Source organism: Mus caroli, chromosome 5 (assembly GCF_900094665.2).
Source record: "Mus caroli chromosome 5, CAROLI_EIJ_v1.1, whole genome shotgun sequence".
Lineage (NCBI taxonomy): Eukaryota > Metazoa > Chordata > Mammalia > Rodentia > Muridae > Mus > Mus caroli.
The window spans coordinates 44,079,317-44,101,738 of record NC_034574.1 but is presented as its reverse complement, the minus strand read 5'-3'; the positions used below and the strand labels follow the sequence as shown (position 1 = coordinate 44,101,738).

Sequence of the window (22,422 nt, the reverse complement as noted above, 5' to 3'; positions counted from 1 at the left end):
TGGGGTACATGTGTGTGTGTGTGTGTGTGTGTGTGTGTGTGTGTGTGTTAAAAAAGGAATCCAGGGCCTTGTATATGGCATTCTCTGGTTTTCCAAAGGACATTCTTGATGATGATGATGATGGTGATGATGATGATGATGAACAAACAAACATAAAAGACAAACCTGGATGCTGTCCCTGAAGGGTCTCCCCTGCGCCCATATCACAGATCTCAGCAGATGGCTTTCTTTCCATGTTTGTTTCAGTTTTCTGAACTTCTCCAGTGTCCTCATGTTCTACTTTCTTTTCTGCTGCAGGAACCTTCCACAAGCTGTTCCATCTCCTTGGGTTTCATTTAAAATGTCTCTTATTCCCAATAGACTGAAGACTAATGAAGTCTATCAGAGATATATAGCCACTGAGCCTCAGAGTGGTTCATTACTTCTGAGAATCTTCCATGACTCCCATGAAAACTTTTATTTTCCACCCAGTGACCTGATTGATCTACCTGTAAAAGGATGAAGCAACAACAACAATAACAGCAACAACAACAACAAGCAGTTCTAGTCAACCCATTTTTTTTTAAAGACTTCGATAAGGCCATGGTTACCTTCCTTGTCATTTATATTTATAGCGCCTGCACAACGGAGAGACTCCTTCAAGGGGCCCTCGAAACACAATATATTCTGTGATCATTTGCTGCTTATTGATGCCAGAAAGTTGAAAAATGTGCTCACAATACTTTGTGCTCTGTCTATTTTACAATCAATATGTCTTTTGATTAAAAAGTAAAATCAATCTATCTTTCTCTTAAAAAGTAAGTACATAGTTTTTCTTTTTTAAAGAATCAAATGATTTAATACAGATGTGCGCAATATAATGTAAGTCATTTCCAGGTCTTTGCCCCTTTTCCCTGACATAAAAAATTCATTATCCACATTATCTTTTATATCCTTCCATGCATACTCTATACACAAACAGTACAAATAGACAGATGAATAGGTGTCATATACAGAAATGGAACCTCACAGATGCACATAGATCTTCACATCCTCTTTCCTCAGGTCTTTATTGCTCTCCATGTATGCTGTATCCTAACTTATTAAGCTCATTGATGTCTTTAATTATTGATAACAGTGGTGATTTGGATGAGACTGGCTCCCACAGGATCACATGTTAGAATTCCACCATTGGTGAACTGTTTGGGAAGGATTAGGAGGTATAGCCTTGTTGGATGTGGTGTGTCACTGGAGGTGGGCTTTGAGGAACAAAAGCTCACCCAATTTCCAGTTAGCTCTCTGTCTCTGCCTTGTGGCTGTTGTCTCAACACGTAAGCTCCCAGATACTGCTCCAGCATCCTGCTGCCATGTTCCCACTGTGATGGTTATTGGACCCTACTCATCCTCTGAAACTGTAAGCAAGCCACAAAATAAACTCTTGTTTTCTTGCTCATGGTATCTCTTCCCAGCAACAGAAGATTAACTAAGATAACCATCATGGATGCCCTTTCAAGATTTTGCTATAACAAAAAGTCTATCAATCAATGTTCATCTGTCTGTTCTCCCTCCACATGTAGCTATGATTCTGAAGGGAAAATTCCTGGTAGCTGCATTTCTGTTCCAAAGACAGAGTTTCTCTTTCTGTTTGGAAGGTGGTACTAAGCTCTCCTAGAGAAATAATTTCAGTTCTTGGTGTGGCCTCCAGCCCTGTGGGAAGATGTCTAACTTTCCTATAACTGGAGGCCACTAAGTATTGTCTGGTCCACTTCTTTCTAGTTTGCTGGGTAAAAACTGTTGTCTTAGTTTTTGACTATGGGTTGAAATATTTGCTTTTATTTATTTAATTATTTGGTGGGACTAAGAATTTTTTCATATTATAAAATCTGTTTCTATTGTTATCTGAGCTTATTAATGTTTCATGCTGATCAATAAAACAAAACTTGTTTTGTTTTTTCTTAATGTATATGGGTATGTTGACTGTATGTGTATCTGGGCACCATCTGTATGCCAGGTGCCTTTCACAGCCAGAAGAGAGACTGGATTCCCTGGAACTGGAATTATAGACAGTTTTGAGCTGTGATGTGGGTGCTGGGAATTGAACCTTGGTATTCTGGGACAGCAGCCAGTACTCTTAATCTCTGAGTCATCTTTCTAGCTCCCAGTGTAGTTTCTTCAATATTAAAAAAAGGATTAAGTGCATATTGAAATTTTAAAAATAAGTTTACCCATCGATTTCCTGTGACTGATTTTAAATTTTCAAATGATTACATTGATCAGTTTGTGTCTTACAGTGGTTTAATGTCTAAACACACATAAGTGGAAATGATTACATACTCATATGTAGATACGTTTTCTAGCCTGTTAAAGTCATATTTTTATATTTAAAAGTCTTGGTCTCTCCTTTGGAAGAGAGGAAGTAGGAGGAAAGACATGGGCAATTATTACTGGTGCCTTTGAATGGATCATAATCCACAGCTGAAGGAATTTATAACTCTCATAGCGGCAACTAAGCCACTGCATCTTTACTCTCCCCATGTGACATCACATGACAAAGCAGCACCTCAGCTCTTTCTTCATTTCATTTGTTCTCAATCCTCTGTTTTTCTGATCCTGAGCACTGGAGTGAGGGCCTTGCACATGCTAGGCAAATGCATGATCCCTGAGCGTCTCCAGCCCTCTTAGCACTCTTGGAAAGGATGATTTCCTCATGCTAGATGTGGAACAAAATTGTTCATTAATCTACCAAAAAATTAAAATGAATCATAATACTTAAAGTAATACTTACAGTTTGTGTACATTTAAAAAGCAAATACTTAAGAAAAAAAACATAAATCAAAACCCATGTATTTCTTTGTCATCCATTTTAACCATTTTGAATCTTCTTCTTTCTATTGTTTTGTCTGTGTCATATGCTAACAGGAGAGAGACCAGGATGGTAGACAGCACTGGTTTGTGTTCTTTTGCCATCAGAGATCTATTTGGAGAACTTTCTCCCTCCAGCCTGCCCATGTACGTTCAACTCATCCTCCACGTTCTGTCTTCAGGCATGTACGTCTCAAGACAGAGCAATCACAATCCTTAGCAGAGTGATGGAATGTGGCATCATTGCTTTGTTTATATTTTACCTGGTGAGATTTTACAGTTGAAGACACTGTCTGGGAGAATGGCTGCCCTTTTACAGGTGAGTAATTCTTAGTTGAGAACAAAGGTATCAGTGAACTAGGAAATAGAAGAAAGCATTGTTCCAACGACTCTGCATTCAGCTATTAAGCAATATTCTATTGACATGGACCAATACCTTCCTTTTCAAGTTTAAACTAGTTAGAATTACATTTGTGTTGCTTCGATTGAAGTTGCTTTGGTTGACACTGGAAGTGTTCTCATAGTATTTGGAGTTGTTACAATAAGGACTCTCACCTTACATCTCTTCCTTTCAGGGTCCTGTTACAGGGGAGAAGGGAGGATTTGAATATGCAAAGAAAACAACAATAGATACAGAAGTTATCCCTCGCTGATTAAAGGACCAGGCTAAGGTATACATAGATGAGTCAGAGTGCTGGACAGGGCCCCAGGGCAGAATCTTCTGCTCAAGACTTAACACATTACTGGATGAGCTGCCAGAGAGATTGTTTTTATTACATATTTCCATCAAAGTGGACTGAGCTTTATTTAATGAAGATTAGAGAAGTTAATTAAGTGGATTTAGAATTTAATATACAGGGCTTTTACTGCCAAACAGCTTTCAAATACATGAGTAATTTTCCTGATTGGGGCTGGTTACCAAGTCAGACTACTGGGATTTTTATCATTCTATCTAGCAGCAACAGCATCAGCTAGTCAAAGCATTGAAAAACTGTGACAAGTTTCAATGCACACTCAACTGAGCTGAGAGTCCAGTTCATTAGACAAAAGTTTTGTGTAAGTTATCAGGTAGGTATTTAATTGTGAATATTGGGTGGTCATGAAATGGCATGTTAATGAGTTGAGAAATATTATTCATTTATTTTGTTTATTCCCCGTTAATGTATTCCCTGTCCAGTAATTCTTTATGGACCACTGCAGTGGGTTAAATGAGAAATGTCCCCTAGAGGCTCCTGTGTTTGAACACTTGGCCTCCCGTTGGTAGAGCAGTTTGGTGAGGTTTTGCAACCTCGAGGAGATGAAGCCTTATTGGGGGGCAGTACATCACAGGTGGTGGCCTTGGAGAGTCTCAAGTCTTCCCTCACTTCCTGTTCTCTCATTCTGCTTCCTCTTTGTGATGAAGATGTGATTAGCCCGCGTGACCGCCAGCTCCTGCTATTGTCGCCATGCTTCCCCTGACCGTTGCTGTGCCTTTTCTACCATGCTGGACTCTGTCCCTCTAGAGCTGTGAATCAGAAGAAACTGTTTCTCCCGTAGGTTGTTTTCGTCAAGATATTTTACCATAGCAACTGAAAAATGATAAATCCACTTTTGGAGTGCCTACCATCATTCAGACCCAATAATAAACTAACAAATGATCTAGATGCACTGGACATTCAAAGCATCTCAGATACATGGAATCCAACTTGGAGTCCTGCAACCTAATCTGTACAGGGATGGGTACTTTCCTCCAAAGTGGGGAGGGCAATCAATGCAATGAAGTGCACAAAAGGAGCTCTACATGCAGAGAACATAGGGTTGATTTCCTTGAAATCTTCCTTTTGGTTGCCTCAATTGTCTGTTTGGTTTGTTAGTGGAAGGACAGTCTACTACTCTTGGAGATAATTATCTCCCAGGAGTTAAGAGAGTGGGTGATGAAAGAAGCTGATATGTCTAATTATAGTGTTATTAAAGATAAAATATTTTCATAATTTGTAGTGATGAAATACTATCGTTGCATAGATGTTTTTCCCAGTGATTTCACCCAGGCATTACTAAACCTTCCTAATGTGACTGGAGGGCAAGCTGTTATCACTAATCTTCAGGGTTGCTGACATTGAGCAAGCAATCTTTGTAAGTCAGTGTTTGACCAGGTGTATAAGAATGTCTGATTATAGGTCTATAAGGGAGAGAAATCACACCTGCAAAGTTTTCCCAGGTATGTGCTTCAGGCTTTTCAAGGACCAAGAAGCTTGGACACATTCATTTAATTTCTGTAGGCTCCAGCCTTGTCATCTGGAACAGGAGGAAAGGGCTAGATTCCAATTCTGCTTGTGTTTTGAGCAATCTGCTGTGGGCAAATCATGTGTTATGTGCTTTCAATGTTAGATTAATTTAAATTTAAACCAATGAACAACATATGAAGAACACTGCATTGTTTATGGTAACCTAGGTAAGGATGTAGTCAATGCAGTAATCTGATTCCCATCTTCAAGATCAATGGTCTGTGTACTTTTAAATTTTGTATATACTTTAACAGTTTTGTATTTACATAATATATGCATGCATTTAAATGTATTAACATATAGGCTAGTATAATATTAACATATAGATTGAAGCAACTTAGAATATAAAACATGGTTTGTGTCATGTTTGAAATAACATACGTAAATTAAATTTTTAAAGAGTCTCTAATTTACAGTATTTGTTTTGTGACATGGTAACATTTGTTTGGGGTCTCTAAGTGATGAAAGAACGTGAAATCAACAGGACATGGCTATAGTTCATTGGTGAGGCACTTGTGTGGCCTGCACAAAGCAAGCCCTGGGTTTCATCTCATTTAACAGCTAAAGCAAAAATCAAACTTAACAGTAAGTTGTGGTGTGTTTGTGTGTGTGTGTGTGTATACCAAAAGACGGGATGCATAGTGGTTAATATTCAGGATCACAGGCCAAATCAAAGAAGTAATTACTTTGTTGACAAAGGAATAGTTTCAAACATAATATCTCGTTTTGCTTAGCTCAAAAAATGAATTTTGCTCCTATCAGCTGACCCTGAGGAAGCTATAATTGAAAACAAAGATTTAGGTGGACATTTCATGATTGGTAAATCTGCTACAGAGCCTTTCATCAACAGTTATCAGTCTGCTAATAGATGTTAAGCATTATGACTTTGTATGGAGGACTGAAGCTCCATATAGATAATATACAAAGTCAGGACAGGACAGGCTGTGACATACATACAACGTAGACACTCAGGAAATACTGTTTTAGAAAGACATTATACTTCTGTAGTAGATTATAGTTCTAATTTTTTTTAAAGCTATTGCACTCTCTGTTATGTATTTTAAGTTTCAGTTGAGAAGATTTAATCATGTTCTAGAAAAAAAATGTGGGAAAGATGAGAGAGTGAAACAATGTTAAGTCTATGAGCAAAGAGATGTGAGACTTGGCAGACATAGGAAAGCAAACAGAGTAGATGTGGTAGGCAGATAAAAGTGGTGGAATGTATGAGAGAAGTACTTATACACAGAAAAGAATGGGTAGGCCCAGGAAACGCCCACTATTCATGCTTTCCTGAATATACATGGGACATTTGAAGCACTCTACTTATTGGGTTGAAAATCAGCCTTTATTAGTGACTTTTAACCTAGCCTTACATGTGCTGTGTCCAAAAGGCACATACACAATCCACAACCCTTCATTGGACTGTTTGGCTGGTTATAAGTATGATCAGCAAGCATTGTTTTTATGGGCCCAGTAGAACAAATAGTCCCTACTGTCTCCTGCCAGCTCACCTTGCTTTCTGACCTCAGAGCTGAGCCTTTAAAGCCCCATCAGTAAGGGACAACGATGTATCTGAGATCAAAGACAAAAGTGCAAATACATGAGTTAATCCAGACAGTGACTGTGATATTGTGAATCAGTATGCAGAATGATTCAATTTTTCCCAATCCTTTGTTTTAAAAATATTAACTTTTATCTGTGTGTATGTGCATGTTTGTACTTTGATCATATGCCGAAACATGTGCATTTAGACGTATCCAGAATCCAGGAGAGGATGACACATCCTCTGAACTAGAGTAGAGGCATTCCTGTGCTGCCTGACATCAGTGCTCACAACCAAACTCCAGTCCTTTAGAAGAGCAGCAAGTGCTCTTCCCTACTAAGCCATCTCTCCAGCATTGTCTCTCTGTGTATGAAACAAACCATGTATAAGCATAGACTAAGCCTTCTTGTTCCATGAATCTGTGCTAACAGATCTGGCCATAAAAACACTTGGTGCCCGCTGTTTTATCAAGGTAATTCTTCTCATGGCACGGCTGGTTGGACTTTGCCTCATATTTCTCCTTTGTATTTATAACCAATAATAATTACACTGGAATGGAGAAGGAAAATATCATTTCAGAAAAATATTTGGTCACCTAAAGAGAGTAGTGGTGTCATGAAGATACATTCCAATAATAGCCCAGCTGCCGCACACCAACAATGACTTCATGGCTCATCAGGACAAAAATTGCACTTTAAACCCTGTGCTGGTTTAAGTCCTCATTTAAAAAGGTGACATACAGTGACTTGCTGAAGGGCACTGTATCTCCTAACCAGTGAGCCAGAGCTGGGGCCAAAGCTGTGTAAGAGGCAGGATATCTGAGATAACACAGAGGATCCATCTGGGTCCTGGGTAATGACCAAGCTCACATTCTAACACATGCTATGAAAACACTAAAAATACAAACCACAGATGTCACAATTAATAGATTACCATCCAAGCACACAAAAGTGAACTGAGAATGTCTGTTTAATTAGTAAGGCTTACTAAAGGTGTTCCAGAGACCTTTCAAGTGCTAGCAATTGATGTTCTTTCCTGCTGTAAATTTAATCATGGCATTACACATTTCTATCTGATCCTAGAACAATGAACTTCATCCATTTCACATTGGTTAACAATAGCTGGGAATTTATATTTGGCCACCCAAAATGCTTATTTCAACAAAACTTATCTTTAGTCATCATGGCTGAGGGATAGCAGCAGATGTCTGAAACATAGAAATGAGTACATCTAAAATGTTGTAAATTGTCAAATGCCGTTGAGTTGCTTCTGTGTGCCAGGATGGCCCTAGGTTGTAGAAAGTTATAACAATGGTGACATAAATGCAAGGATACTCACCATTGAGGGAAAGAAGTCCAGAGGCTTGAGTGACAATTGACCATGATATCAGTAGGCTTCTGTTTTTAAATACCCTTCTATGATTTAAAGTGTTCCTTGAGGCTTTTTGCCTTCTGATTACAAAACACACATTTCACCTCTAGGTGGCAAACGTCAGTGGTGGGAAAAAGGGATGGGCTATTAGCACCCACTTCTCCTTTTTCCCTCAGCCACCACTTAAGAGAACCACACAGTAGGCTTTAGGCATTTTTGTTTGTTTGTTTGTTTGTTTGGGTGTTTTGCCTGCTTCTGTTTCCATGTATGCAATGCCTGAGGCAGTCAGAAGAGGGCATTAGATCTCCAGTGATTGGAATTACAGCTGGTTGTGAGCCTCCCTGTGGGTGTTGTGAATCTAACCATAGACTTCTGGAATAGTAATCAGTGCTCTATATCTCCAAGCCACTTCTCCACCCAATACGCTCTTTTAAAACAGATGACACATAGAAGTTTCTAGAACTACTGTAGAGTCTCTAAAGTCAAACTGATATTCATCAGTTATAAGCAGCTAGGAAGCACTGATCTGAACGACTGAGAAACAGAATTTTTGGTTAAAATCTTGTCAAGCTTTTAGGTTAAATTTATACACTCTTAAATTTATATACACTATTGAACAGCATAATTGTTGATTCCTTTTGCAAGGTCATCTGCCACCAGTAGTTACAAGGATGGCTGGAAAGTGATACACCTCAGAAAAGCTTAAGAGTGGCTTTTGGGCAGCAACCTGCCATGGGAAACAGGGACCATCAGGGAGCTACAACTGTGGTAAGGGAGAGCTAACATACACAGATGTAAAATTCAAAGGGAAGGAAGTCATGCGCCAAGTTTAGATAATCATCTAGACCCTGGATCTAAACAATCCAGATTCCAGAGCCACAAGATGGAGGAAAGAGAGAGAGAGTGATTTGAAAGGGGGAATCAAGAAAAGCTTCTAGAAGCTCATAGTCTGGCGACGGGAAAAGGTTCCTAAAAGGAACTGTTAACAGTAAATTTAGATAGGCACATTTATTATCTATGAACACATATATTAAAACATATTTTCATTACAGGTATTCACGCAGACATACACAGTTTATACAGTATTTTATTTTAAATCAAGAAAAACAAAGCATGTTTGATATCTCTTACAAACCTTACAAGACCAGCAGATCTCAACTGGTCTCTAGACCAGTGAGTGTCAACTTGAGGGTCTCAACCCCTTTAGGGTTATGTGTATTTAGATTTTTACATTACTATTAGTAATAGTAGCAAAATTACAGTTATGATTTAGCAACAAAACAGGAGCGTCACAATATGAGGAACTGAATAAAAGGGTCACAGCATTAGGAAGGCTGAGAACCACTGTTCTTGATGAGATGCTGAATGTGGTCCATACCCCCTCCTTAAAGCAACAGCCAACATGATGCTGCCCTGTTCCTGTATGGTTAAGAAGTAACATCTCAGTTTCTAGAACTTTCTGCTATGGGACAGTCACAGACACAGTGGGAACTCAGGACCCAGGAAGCCCTACAGTTTCAAATGTTGCAGGCCTGAGGGAGGAGCAGCAGTCACTGGACCTGTCTGGCGAGAAGATGTCGGGGTGAGAGTAGCTTAATTCCAGTTTAGGTTTTGGTGAAGCTGTCAAGCTCAGACTCCATCATCCAGTTCTGTGCAGTTCTAAGGGAGGGCTCACATGTCATGGTGCTTGCATAGACTCAGCGCTCGGCACACTCTGGTGTCTACAGTGTTGAGAATTTCTAAAGCCGGCTCCACTCTGTGATTTTTTTTTTCTTCTAAATGACTTATTTTCAACAATCATCTGAATGACTTCTTTGGAAGAAAGCTGAGCTGACCCACAGACTAGGATTGTTTCCTCCATGTTTGTCTCTAGATTCATGGTCTTATTTGTGACCTACCCTTTTCTGGTGATTTTATATTTTAATATTCTCAACCATCGTGAAGTACAAATTTGACGCCAAACTTAAAGCACATGCTAAGTACGTCTCAGAAGAGTCAAACACATTTACCTCCATGATAGTTATCAACATTTTCATGTAGTCTATGATACGCCAGTCTATGGCAATATCAACAGCAACATGGCAAATAAAAGCTTTCAAATTATTATGGTAAGATTTTATTTTTATGGTGAGAACAGGTAATGATGACAGGTATTGATTTTGGGGGGGGTAATCATCTTCATATAAGTTCTACAGAAAGGTGACCAACCTCACCACAACTGAAATATGAGTTTGTGATCTATAGTTAGTTGTAAATTTTAAGTGACTTAATCATGGCTATGATTTCTTACTTTTCTTAGCCACTGTAAGCACAGACTTGTGCTGTTCAACACATATGTAATAGCATTTAGAGCTGAATTTAATAAAAATGAAATTGAATAAAAACCCCACTTCCTACAGAATTGTAGATAAATTTTAAGCTCTAGATAGCCACTCTTAACTAACATGGATACTATAGGTCTGGATCCCTCTTTTCCTTGTCACATGCCAACTTCCAGAGCCAGAATAATTCTCTCCACATTGATGTATTAGTAGATGCTATATGCACTACTGTGTTTAGATATTAGATAGTTAAATCTCAAGAAGTATCAAGTGATGCACAATTAACACTTATCTAAGTGTCTTGGTAACTTATATACTATTGAGAACGCCAAATACATGCATCTGGGACATGATCTTGGAAATTTTTTTCGGAGGTCTTTTTAGATCCAAGTAAAAAATGCCTGCCATGGACCCTGCTTCTCTTCCAGTTCTCTCGATGTAAGATCAAGCAGCTGGAATATCCACTCCTGTCTCTGTGACAGCCTAAGGGTGGCTGTGTTGGGAGGGACAGGCAGGCTGATTGGGCAAAGGTGTGTACACAGGTGCCACGCCCCACCTGTTGCTGAGTGGAACCAGCATAGGAAGCAAGGCCAGCAGGGGATGGACAGGCCACTGGCTGTGTCCACGGGCTGTGATCACGTGCTCCTTACCTGCTAAGTTACAGGGTTGAACTCCAAAGTACGCGAGGTTTCTGTATACCAAGTTGCTCCTTCCTGGATGTTAAGGAAGTCTGTTTCTCAAAGGAGAATAAAACTCATTTTGTTGGCTTGTATAGTCTCTATAAACTTTAAACATAGGGTAGGTAAGCCCTGGTCTTGCAAATGTTAGGGTGGGGTCTGCGGTCTTTGGTATGAATAATAAAATTCAGCTTGGGTTTCTTGGCTGCTTCGTCACTGTTGCTCCAACTGGTTAACATCTGATCTACCTGTAGACTCAGAAATTTCGGTTGAATGGTCCCCATGCATCCTCAGCCTTGCCCACAGCTGCTTCAGGCCAGGGACAGCTTCCGAGTTCAGTTTATTGGGAAGAAACCTGTTTCTGGCTGTGGCGGATAATGAAACTTTCTAACATGGCCTTTCTTTGGAAAGATTGGTTTTAGGCTCTTTCCCCTCCTCAGGTTGGAGAAAGAAACTTCACCCCCTCCGGCCAGGGCTCTTAGGGGCGTGCAGGGCGGCTTTGTCTGCCAGGCGGCGGCGCCAGGAAACACGGAGCAGAGCCGGAGGGCTGCTGGAGTTAGACTAGTCTAGAACTTTCTTCCGCTGGGTCCAGGAGCAGCGGAGTTCCGGCCAGGACCTGGGGGCGTGCCCGGGTCGAGGTCGGGTCGGCTGCGGGCCTGAGAGCGCGCGGGGCTGGGGTGGGAGGAGCGGTCGCGCGGGGAGGAGCCGGCAGGAGGAGGCGGCGCTCCCGCGGGCCGAGCGGCGAGCTGGGACCCGGCGGCCCTGACCCCGCGGCTCCGCGGAGGGCGAGCGCGGCCGCGGACAAAGGAGCATGTTGTCGCGAAGCGGGACCGATCCTCGGGCCGCCGGGAGGCTCGGGCCACCGCCAGGGCCGCCCCGCCCCGCCGCCGCCCGCTAGGCCGGTGCCGTCTCTCCGCCCCGCAGGCCCGGTCAGCGGCATGGAGCCGCCGCCGCCGCTGGCGCTGCTGCTGCTGCCGCTGGCGCTGCTCGCTCTGCTGTGGGGAGGAGAGCGCGGGGCCGCGGCGCTGCCCGCGGGCTGCAAACACGACGGTCGGGCCCGGGGTACCGGCCGAGCGGCCGCCGCCGAGGGGAAGGTGGTGTGCAGCAGCCTGGAGCTGGCGCAGGTTCTGCCCCCGGACACGCTGCCCAACCGCACGGTCACCCTGTAAGTAACCCACGACGCCCCGCTGCCCTTTCCTGGGGTTCCCTCGCTCCCGGGTGCGCGGAATGGGCGCGGGGGTCTCCCGGGTATACACGCTCCTTTGTGTGCGCGCGGCGGCGGGCTGGGGGTGGTGCTGGAGAAGCCCTGCGGCTTAGTGTGGGACCTGGGTGGCCCATCGCCTTCGCAACCGCCTCTGTTCCTCCTCTGCTAGTTTTGCAAAGAAAAGTTTTCGGGGTTCCCGGGAGCGTCCCATGCCATCCCTGCTTTTGCTCTGCTCCGGCCGCCGAATACCACGTGAAGATGCTAATAAACACTCAGTCGGTGCAGTCCAAGCTCATTCATCCTGGCTCGGGGCTTCTGGGGAACACCCTGTGTGCTCAGAAGTCTTCATCCTAACTGTGGAAATGAAGTCGCACCTGAGGTAGATCCAGTTTGCAGGACGCCACAGCTTAGGACGGCTCTGTGTGGTCTCCAAACCTCTACGAAGCTCTCCTCGCTTTCTGCCTTACTTTTAGTGCTCTTTCAGAACAACTTTTAGAGTTACTAATTTCGGAGAAATGTAAGATAAAAGTTGCCCAAGTCCATTTCAGCTACATACTGAAGTCGGAGAGCTCTCGGGAAAGCCAGAAACTTCGGGGATTGAAAACAGTGTGTGTTGAGTGAGCCCTCCAGAGGTTGGAAGGACTTCGGGTTTTCAGTGTGGGTTTCCACCTGGAAGGAAAAGTTTGGTAACTCAACTGTGCTATAGGATCCAGGGTTCAGTCCTGGAAACGTGGTTCTTTGTGCCAGTTGGACTGAGCGGTTGGCCCAGTGACTTTAGATTCAGTTTTCTGTGAAAGATGAATTGGTCTGGAAAAGTTTGAGTCAGAGTGTTTGTAGCGGGTATTTTGGCAGGCTGAAATCTGAGTCCCTGGGCGTCGTGTTTCCCTATGTTGTTTTGGTAGGTTTCTTAAAAAAGAATCAAGGCTGCCACTATGCACACATAAAGGCAAAGGCATGTGTGATCTATGAACCCACTTAAAGTAGGATTTTTAATGTAGCCTAACTAGACAGAAGGATATTTGGTGGGATAGCCTAGTCAACACCTTTATTGACTTATTTCCATCCCTTTCCTCCCTTTCTTTCTTTCTCTCTTTCTTCCTTTTTTTTTGATAAGGAGACATTTAACACAAGAAACTGTCTTTTCTGCTCACTCAGGTTGAAGATGGGTAAAGTAGTTTTTGTTTTCTTGGGCTCTTACTGACACGACACTTTGGTGTTGTCTTTGCCATTTGGCCGTTGTCAGGAGTTCTATTTATTTAGGTTTTGGCCAGATGTTTTGAAGTGAACAAAATGTAGGCACCTTAATTAAAGTCTAAGTCTGGTGGAGAAAGGCCCAGTGTTGAAGTCCCCTGTGACTGGAAAAATTAGTCACACAAGTGACTTAAGTAGTGATTGGATAAACACCCAAATGCTAGGTCAGTGAGTGGCACTCAGCCTGATTCCTGTTTATGTTTACTTGTCCTGAAATGGATCAATTATATGTAAGGTATTGGCCAATTTGGTGATATTGTTGTATAAAATCACCTTTTGGCCTATTATCAATTATTGCATCAGATTTTGCTCGCGTATAGCCATTTAAGGCCTTTGAAATGTCATTTTGATCCTTGTTTATGTCTGAAAGCTGGTTAGATAAAAATAAAATTAATAAAATTAAGTGACCAGCAAGTAAGCAAAGGCTCAGTTAAGCCACTGCTGAAATATGGTCAGAGTATTCCAAGCCTGTTGGAAGGTCTCGTAGGCTACTTGCTTCATCGTGCTAGACAGGCTTTCAAAAGAACGGTGGGTAAAGGCAGATCCAAGTTCCCATAGTGGTTGTGTGTCTGGTCCTGATCCCAGATTCTTGCCCTGCAGTTGAGATGTTCCTCATCAGATGCTCACACCTGCCTTCATCTTTGTTAGTTCAATGTTTTTTGCCTTCGGGGGATTCTTGGTAGAAGACGGTGTGTGGAAGTTTGGGTTGTCTGTGAGTTTCCCAAGGCTGCTGTAGATTGCTACATGCTTGGCTCCTTGAAATAATAAATTTATTCTTCCTCAGTTCAGGAGAACAGAGTCTAAGGTGTCAGCTTCACAAACTAGGATAGACTCCTTTCTTGATTCTTTTGGCATTGAGTGCCCTTCAGTTTATGATAGGTGTATTTTAGCCTCCACCTAAGAGTTCACCTGGCTCTCTTTCCTCTGCCTTAGTGCCTTAGGTGGCTCCCCCCCACCCCCCGCCCCTCTCCTTCTTTCCTTTTTTCCTTCCTTCCTCCCTCTTTCCCTCCCTCTCCATCTCTCACCCTCTCTTTCAAAAAAGGAACAGTCTTGGATTGGGATAGGGCCTATTCTAAGTATTCTTGTCAGAATCTCTTACTTCATTATACTTGAAAAGACCTATTTTCCAAATAAAGTTACATAGGTAGGGGCCATTTACCTCAGGCTTGGACAAATATCTTTGTGGTGGGTTAATTACCATATATTTCATTTTAACACAGAAATAAAATCAAGATCCTGGGGGCTGGGGAGGAGGTAGCTCCTGGATGAACACAGTGGGCCTAGTCTCTACAGTGTTTTGAGTTTGATTCCCATCACTGCAAAACAAGCAACTGTTCTTGAGGGATACCCAGGTATTTGGAGAACAGTCTCTGAATAAATCTTAGAGCGGTATGCTAAATGTTTTATTACTGGGATGCACATTGAGCAGAAAAGGACCCACCCAGAGGAAGACAGCAAGCCTTGGCACTTGGTGTGATCTAGGGTCTGAAAATCCTGAGCCAATTCTGGAAAAAGGAAGACAACTAAAGAAAATAGTTGATGCAGGGAGGCAAAGAGGAAGTTGAAGTCAGGGTGCTCCTGCGTGCCTCGGCTCCCGGAGGGCAGTACTCAGTTAGGATGCTGTGCAGTTGGTGGCATTGGAATAGTAGAGGCAAATGTCCCTTGCTTGGATGCTCATGAGAGAGAGACATTAGAAGATAGCTGGCTCCCTGGTTTAGTGTTTAGGCCTTAAGTGTGTGTGTCCAAGGGTTTTCGGTGAGCTGTCATGTTACTGCAGAGAGGAACATTTAATTGGCTTGGATTGTGAGGATGACAAGGACAGGCTAGTTTTCTGTCTGGCGAGGAACTTGTCATTGATTACTATAGCTGGACACTGTGACACCTTTCAACCCTGAGAATAAACACTTCTTACTTCCAGCGGCTGTGTTTATCAAAAGAAGTTGAGCAAAGGTCTTTGGCCTGAGCACGCTCGGTCCCAGGTTCTCTTGTAGACTCTGTTAAGGAGATAGATTATACTTATGAAGTTTACAGAGAAAGTGAACAAAAAACACCTGCATTTAATAGTTTTACAGGACACACATTATTTATTACATCTCTGTATTTATATGAGATGTTATTACATATGTGATTTTAAAAGTTCTGAGAACGTGATTGGCTGAAAGCTTTACAGGGTTAGCCATGTGTGTCCGTGTGTATTGTCTTCACGGTTATTGTAGGGAAACAGTTAAGTCAGGAGTTGTGACTCGGGAATGAAGTCTGGTTATCTCTTAGTTTGATAAGTGAAAACAGTGCATGTGCGTTTGGGTCTTGATTTTATAAAATGTTATATTTGTTTTCTGTCAGTTGGTAATTGTTTCGACGCCTCTGATATGGACCAGTCAGTATCAGGTACAAGAAAAGGAACCCCTGGAGTGTCCAGGAACTTAATTAAACATTGTTGGCGAGAAAGGACAGGATAGATAGAGTGGGCAACATTCAGGTACAATGAAAGAATTCCTGTAATTATACAAAAGTCCTGCACTGCTTTCTAATGTTTTAGGAGACTTGAAAGGGGGAGAAGTCTGGGGTGGTACAGAGTCTCTGGGAAGTACTTCTTTCCTGCAAGAAGTAAAGACTTGAGTAGGGCCTCAGGGAAGGGGAAGGTTCAATTGGAGGATAGAGATCATTTAAGGCATAAGGGAGCAGGCTGGTTGCCAGCCCAATGGACTGGGGATCTTGTGTTGGGCCATTAGTATAGAGATAGCTTATGGATATTGGCTTTGACACACTTGGTATTTCCCATACTTGCCTTGTTGGTGCTGCTGGGAACAAGATGAGATGGGGGCCGGGTCCCAGGCAGAAAGCAGGGGAAGTTGGAACTCAACGAGATTGTAAATGAGACTACTCACTGAGGCTGTCGGAGCAAAGAGAGGACTAATCATGAGATTTCATGGTGGGAGAAGCCGCCTGGTGGTGAGGTGCCCAGAGATCATGTGCAGACACACCAAGACTAGTCTTTGACAGCTGAAGGTTTGAAAGCCGTTCAAGAACCCCGTCCATACACCAAAAGTGAAAGATGCCAGGCTCTGTGGCTTGAAGGGAGAAGGGGATTGGGAAAGGTATAATCAAATATGGATGAAGCAGGAGTTCTGGGAGAATGAAAGCAGAAGGTGTTCTTAAAGGATTTGGGTTTCCTGGGACGTATGGGAGTATATTGAATGGGATGGGAGAGAGTTGCCAGGAGGAGAAATGGTGGTAGAAGGAAAGATAGATGGGGCTGAGCATACGTAGAGCGTGTGGTTTTTGATGGTAGCAGGGACTTTCCCTCCCTGCCAGAGTAAGAGGAGACAAGGTATAACCAAGAGGAGCATGAAGGAGCAAGTGCAGAGGCGGCTGTAGGTGGGAGGGAGAGGGGGCTTCTGTGTTCCCTAAGAACATAGGTGAAGGAAGAAAGTTGAGGGAGGATGGTGGGAAGATGAGGGGAAGAAGGGCCCCCTTTTGGAGAGTCATGGCATGGGGGTTGCATAATGTCATCGGGGTGGAGTCTTGTCCAGTTTGGTCCTAATTTCAGAAGGGAATAGCCAGCAGGCTTGCTTTCTCCACTTGCATTCAGCTTGAAGCTACAGCTCCTTGTGGGTAGTAGGTGGCTCCCTCACCACACAAGTGCATTCACACACAGAACAGAATGACTTGTGTGGAACACCCTCCTCTCCCCTTTTAATTAACCTGTGGTGATCCCAGGTAGCTACTGGGTAAGGTTGTTGTCTTTGAATTCGAGATCTTATTTATTGCTCTATATTAAGCAGATTAGGTTTTCTTTCTGTAGGTGTCTTCTTGTAGTTTGAAGTGCCTAGTGCTGGTGGCTCTGATCCACTAAGGTATGCTGCTTTGCTACCCGAGAAAAGTCAGGAATCAGCAGAAGGGAGTCTCATCCGCTTTTACTCTGTGAGTCGTTTCCATCTCGCTGCCGTGCCTCTCATCTTGAACACAGTTTGTACTTAGCCTTCTATAGAGCTTGGAACCTGTGCTCTTGTAAATTCTGCATCCTTCACAGACTGCCCGACTTCTGGGAATTCTTCACTGACTGTCCTCATGGCTTGGCCTTAGGTCATTTTGTATTTCTCTTCTCTTACTTTTTTCTCCTCCTCCTGTCTCTCTACTCCTAAGGCCTTGTGTGGGCTAACTACACGAGGAGCACTGAGATACATCTGTCCCATACTCCTGCATCCCTTTCCATGATACTGGGTAGCCATGCACATAGCCTTGAAGGGAAGGGCTAGGAGGAGACCTATCTGATACAGCAAGTGTTCTTTATTGGCAAGCATACCGTCAGCAAAGATTCAAGAGCGGATGGTGGAAAGTCAAGAAGAGTGGAGGACAAAACTTTCACACTGGTACAGCAAATGAGGGCATTTATTTATTTTAGTCTGGTTCAATAATGCATAGATGTGGGACCCATGATTCAGAAATGGGTATAGTAGGTGTATCTACACATACACCTACTTGATCTTCTGTAGCATCCTAAATTCCTACAAGGAATACTTTGCAGAAACAATCCATAGACTTAGGCATTTTTGATCCTTGAGTACCTATCTCCTATCTTAAGTTTTTATGAAATGATGTCAAGGTTTTGCATAACCCTGCCCCCAAATCCTGTTGCTTCTTGCCTGTTTAGAGTCCTTTAGTATCAGGCGTACAGGAGAGCGGATCGCAGGGTTTGGCAGTATGCCAGGTTAAGATACAAAGAAACCTTGGAAAGTTTGGAGGTGTTTGTTCCATTGCTGCCCCACCTTCCCACCTTTGTCTCCAGGAGTCCTGTAAAGATGGCTTTGAAAAGCACGTAAGAGAAGTAAAATAATAATAATAATGATAATAACAACAACAACTAGAAAGTAAATCAGAAAGTGATCTAGGATACAGACCTTCTTTCTCCTTATTTATCCTGTTTTCCTATTGGCCTCTATTCCTGGCAAGCCTCCTGCCTCTGTCTTTGCAGTGCAGAGTGCTGAGCTTCAGTGACAAGCCTTGTAACACCATGCATGGCGGGTTAGTTTCTTATGGTGACTTTAATTCACCTGCTCCTAGTGATGCTGTTCTGCCTTGACTCTGGAAATCTTATGTCCAGAGACTACAAGGAAGGCACACTTATATTAACATTTTCCTGTAAATAGGAAAAATAAAATCACATATACAGTACTATGAGTTTAAGTGGCATGTTAAATTAGACTTCAAGATTAAAAAGCTATACATGCAAACTTGGCCTTTTCAAGTTTTGATTGTTGGCCAGCAACTCAGTTTGGTTTTAATATTCTTTGTATGGTTTATCTTGCATGCATGTTCAAATTTAGTTTAATGCAGGAGGCAGTTTAAAATAGCAAGCTGTCCTCTCAAGGTTTTCTTTTGACTGACTTTTCATCAATTTTGCATGTCCAGTTAGGGGACTCCCTTTAAGCCAGGGTGACTTTCCCAGGCTCTCCTGGGTCTCCATCACTTGTCTTGGCTCTTAGGCGCTGTGCTGAGTGCAAAGCAGACATTGGCTTTGCTCTTGCACATTGTTTAGCAAGCCTTTCCTTGTCCTGTGATTCTTCCTGTTGAGAGCCCGAGGAGATCCAGTAGGTCAGACCCCACCCCATGCTCTCCTCTAGCCATAGTCTCTTCTCACTTGCCTGCAGACAGCTGGCTTCTGGGGTTTGAACCTGTGCTGACAGACTAGACAGCAGCTTTTTTTTTTTTTTTTTTTTTTTTTAGTGTAGAATAGAGTTCATTTAGGGCATGGGGAGGGGAGTTAAGAGGGTAGTAGAGACAGAGAGAAAGACAGAGAGAAGGAGCGAGTAGATAAGTGGAGGCCGGCCATGAACATGTGGAGGGGGTGGGGAGGGGATAGGGAACAAGGAAGCAAGAGGCAAGAGAGAGGCCCGAGCATGAAAGAGATGACTCTTTTCATGTTTACTCATCTCTTACTTTTCTTCGTGGTCAGTATCCACGTCTGCAACTGCTTGAGTCCATTTAACTGCTAGCTGTTCCGATTTGTGGTCGTTTCAGGCCTTATCTCTGGATTCGACTCTTTTAATATTTAATTTAATTTGATTTGATATTTTTTGCCCGCTGGATCAACTCTGTCCCAGTCAGACACTGCTGTTCTGGAGCTGCGCCTCGTCCTTCTAGCCGTCCAGTATCTGTCATGCCCCTCTCTCCTAGCGTGGATATGGCCGTCAGTCCAGCTTCCTCAGGATGGTCTCTAACCCATGCTCTGGATCCACACTGTCACATTCTCCTGAGACAGAGCAGAGTGCAGAGGTAGTTTGTGTGGCTTTTGATGTGTTAGCGGCAGTAAGGCTTTCTAAAGGGAGGTTTGGAAGACAGGTTTAGGCAGGACTTTGCCAAAGGGGCCCAGTAGTAGATCCTTTGTTCCATTGACCATGGTTGTGTTGTTTTCTTCTTCTCATCCATCTCCCGGGCACAAAGCCTCTCTGCAGTCCCGGGTGTTTCCAACTTGCAGCACACAGTCGCATTGTTATTCACGGAAGTTACTGCAAGATTTTCACGCCAGGACATGACACACGCAAATGGTGGTGAATGACATTCCCCAGGCTGTGTCCAGAAGTAGGGAGATGAGGGATGCTCCCAGCCATTATCTATCCCATCCCAGGGGAAGAAGGGGCTGGTTGTCTCCTTTACTGAAGCCTGATTTCAAGTGTGCTGCTGAAAACTTCATTTGCATCACCCAGGAGCATTAAATATTCCCATATCTGGAGCACAGACCTGTGTTCCCATGCAATTGATGGGATCCCAGACATTAGTGATTTCCATTGATTCCGGTGACCCTTGGGATTACAAAACCTGTTGTTAGGGCTGGAGAGATGGCTCAGCAGTAAAAGGACTGCTCTTACAGAGGTCCTGAGTTCAATTCCCAGCAACCACGTGATGACTCACAACCATTTCTTATGGGATCTGATGCCCTCTTCTGGTGTGTCTGAAAAGAGTGACAGTGTACTCACATACATAAAATAAATAATTTTTAAAAAACAAAAACAAAAAACAAAAAAACCAAACCCATTGTAAGGTATCCCAGTCAAGGGTTAATTGTGGCTACCAGCTGTCCTCTGCTACAACAAAGGGAGATGGAAGAAAGAGCCCAGAAACAGAGAGCAGCTGCCTTTGGGAGTGGGGAGGGGTTGTTCTATGTGCAGACAAGAGGGATGAGATTAAGAGACATTCCTGGGACAGTTAGCTGATAGCTGCGGGCTGGGGCTATGTTCACAGGAGATTATAGATGGAGACTCAGGTGTGCTATCTAACACCGGATTTAATGTTAGGTTGGTGGGATGGTGTTAAAGATATGCCGTGGAGATAAATGACTGAACTTGAAAGGGCCTGACAACTGCCACCATTTGTCCCACTGGTATTTGAGGGCCTGCTGCTGTGTGTTTGATTTGGGATGGGCAACAAAACAGAAAGGGTTCTTCCCTGCTCAGGGTCCCTTTCATGCTCTTTGTTAGATTTAAAACTCAAGGTCCCATTTCCATGCATGAACTTTCTCACAGGGCAGGGGCTGTCAAGTCGAGGAGCTGCGTCGTCATCCAAATCTTCCTAAAACTATCACAATATGAACAGCTAGTTGCAGAATGAATTCAAGCAGTTTAAAAAGTAGGATCCCCATTGTGAAGAACACAAGGGAAGAGTGAACCACCAAACACCAGATCTGGGCTTGGGGCCTGCTTCTCAGTGTGACAGCACACACATATGCAGGTGGACTGCAGTTTGCTGCTTGCAGGCAGGCAAGAGAAGGAAAATGAAGAGGTAGAGGGTGGCAGGAAACTGGGCCTTCTCTACAGGGCTCAGCTCTGCTCTTGCACTTGTTTTTCCTCAGGCTCTGAAAGAGAAACAGAAAAGTGAAATGACTGCTCTGATAAAAGAACAACAACAAAAAGATAATTTAGTTCTCAGTGTGTTTTAATATAATTTAACCTATGGAGGGGTCATTTGTGTTTGGCCAAACTTCTGAACAGTTAAAAATCTATTTATGTATGTATGTGTGTATGTATGTATGTCCCCATTGACATGAGGTTTCTACGGAGATAATTCACCATCAGATATTTATTTCGTCATTTTCTTGCTGTTTGTGCTGGGCCTGAAGGAGGCAGCCCAGTAGACCTCCTTGTGCTGTTGACTTCACAATCGGCAGGTGTGCTGTGCGGGAGCCATGTCTGGAGAGCACAAAGCTCCTTTGCTAGACTGTGAGTCAGCTCGGCTCTCAGGCCCTGCCAGTCACTCTCAGCGCCTCATCTGCGCACTTGTCCTGCATTCTTGGTTCTGAATTTAAATGAAACACAAACCTTATATCTGCTGGGTTTTTTTTTTTTTTTTGTATTTCTTCTCATGTTTTACCTTCTTCAGTTCAAAAGTAATCTTTGTGTATTTGTCTTATTTTTTACCCCATGGTTGTGGGGATCAGGGCACACAGAAGAAGACTGAATTACTGCTGTGGCAGTCTGTTAAGAACTTTTATTGATTTCATTTAGGATCTTGCCCAGTGACAGTGTCATCATAGCAAGAGAAAAACCTTTATATGGCTTGATAGCCCTGTATGAGAAAGTGCTGCCCCGCCCACCTGTTGAAGGTTGTACTTATAGACTGCTGTTTTTCCAAAGGGGCTAGGCATGCTGGACCCCTGGGGGTCATTCCTCTCAGTGCCTCCCCTCCCCAGGGGCAAGCATTGAATGTGACTGGGATGTGTGTGTGTCTCCATCCAAAATACCTCCAGGGTTGCCCCACTTCCTCTGTCAGGAGCACTTGCTGTAGAGACCAGCAGTTAACAGGGAATCCTGTGCTGGCCTGGCATTTCTGTCTAAATCCCCCTTGGATTTAATTGAAGGAAACTCTGTGCAGCCTTTTCGTGGAATGGTAATGAAGGTCCTTTAACACCCGGCGTTAATGTTTTCTTTCTTTAGGCCTGCTTGATTCTGAGTCT

At 43.3% G+C, this 22,422-nt stretch overlaps 1 protein-coding gene across 1 annotated transcript in view; it reads left to right on the top strand.

The window, feature by feature from the left end:
• Positions 1 to 11,740: 11,740 nt before the first annotated feature.
• The window catches only part of Adgra3 (adhesion G protein-coupled receptor A3), a 96,901-nt gene continuing 86,219 nt past the window's right edge, over positions 11,741 to 22,422 (top strand). The window contains exon 1 of the mRNA XM_021162897.1: positions 11,741 to 12,182. Coding sequence (XP_021018556.1) covers positions 11,956 to 12,182 — 227 coding nt within the window. The 5' untranslated portion in view covers positions 11,741 to 11,955. The remainder of the gene's footprint in view (positions 12,183 to 22,422) is intronic.